The sequence below is a fragment of the Colletotrichum tamarilloi genome, assembly GCF_030869305.1.
Source record: "Colletotrichum tamarilloi strain Tom-12 chromosome Unknown Scaffold_502.1, whole genome shotgun sequence".
Classification (NCBI taxonomy): domain Eukaryota; kingdom Fungi; phylum Ascomycota; class Sordariomycetes; order Glomerellales; family Glomerellaceae; genus Colletotrichum; species Colletotrichum tamarilloi.
Window position 1 is genome coordinate 1 of NW_026849884.1, and position 1,427 is coordinate 1,427.

Sequence of the window (1,427 nt, forward strand, 5' to 3'; positions counted from 1 at the left end):
TAAGATATTTCCTCGTACACGTCAATCACCATGAGCGTCAATCCCGGCAGAGTCCCCGATTTTCGACCTTCGAGATGACAGTCTCCTTGTCCTGGAACACACAACGTGCAAGCGGCAGGCCAGTGTTCTCGCAGATAGACTGAATCTCATGGCTGCTGCCGCCGCCAACATCGACCAGTGTTACTCTGCCACCGCCTTCCTTTTCCGATGCCTCGGTGATCATGAGAAGTCGTACACGCCGATAATGGGCGCCAGGCGATTCAACGCCGTCATGGCTAGCATAAATGCCTCTTTTTGCGCTGTTCGCTATAGGGACTCCACATCTCATTGTCCACCATGCCCTTCGTAAACGTCGAAGGACTAGGACCAAGGCCATCCGGCTCTTTTCATGCGTTGCTTTCGAAATACCGAGTCGTGTCGCATCCAGACATGTCTCAATTCATCCTCGTTACATCAGCTAGAGCCGAAAGTGCTGTCGAAGGAATTCCTACACAATCCGATCCGGGTCCTCATACGGATTCCCGGGAAGGAAGATCGTAGACCTAGCTGTGTGTGCGGGTCAATCAGGCCTGGCTTCTATTAGGATACCCGTGGCAACGAACACACGGGCGATCCTTTCTAAAGAGGTCAACAAGGAATGGACTATTGGGTTAGACGGCGTTACCTACTTAAAAAGGGAACAACGACCTCCACGCGCTCGCCTAGCTCCGTATAATTTATATGTTGTTCACTTGTGATGTACAGTATCGAAGGACGTGCTACTCATCGTGGAGCTTGATGATGGCCATCTCAATGTTCTGAATACTGTGTGTCAACCACCGTTCTCGGGGCTGTGCAGCGAGAATGCTGATGTCTCCCGTCAGTTGAGAATATTGTACTGGAGAGAAGTTTCCTCTGCTACGTCCATTTGCCGCGGACCGTTCACTTCGTAATTACCCCGACCAGGTTCATCCTCAGCTGCCGAACTGTGTGGCAAACCTCGACTGATCTAAGGGGTGCCCGCTCTTGCGTCCCAGAGGTGTGTCGGACAGCAAGGAATGCAGCGATCAAGGTTATAGATTTAGGGGTTTGATAGGATGATCGACCTCAATGTACGCTGTAGTGCATGTTCGCTCATCATGGGGCAAAAGGTTGATTGACGAGGACGGTTTAACTACACAAGAAGGCTTCCCGAAATGTTACAGTACGAACATTATGGATTGTAGATCAATGAAACGCGGTACCGGTCCGGATTTCTTCAGATCGAGCCGAACCCTGCTACACATGTATCCGTCTAGATTCATTGAAGCCCGCTCGCCACCACTTGCCGGCTGCATTACGCTGTAATAAGTTCGTCACCCTCGTGATCATCTTCTTGCTTGCTGGATCCCTGTTCCTCAACCCTCGCAAGCCAACCGAGTCGTGCCCCCGTGGAGCGTATTCTACGG

At 51.4% G+C, this 1,427-nt stretch overlaps 1 protein-coding gene across 1 annotated transcript; it reads right to left on the minus strand.

Annotated features, from left to right (window-relative positions):
- Positions 1 to 37: 37 nt before the first annotated feature.
- Positions 38 to 376, minus strand: CTAM01_17322 (uncharacterized protein; the record flags this gene model as incomplete). The annotated part of the gene is made up of 1 exon (XM_060533307.1): positions 38 to 376. The coding sequence occupies one exon, from the start codon at positions 374 to 376 to the stop codon at positions 38 to 40; it is 339 nt and encodes a 112-aa protein (XP_060372115.1).
- Between the last annotated feature and the right edge of the window lie 1,051 nt (positions 377 to 1,427).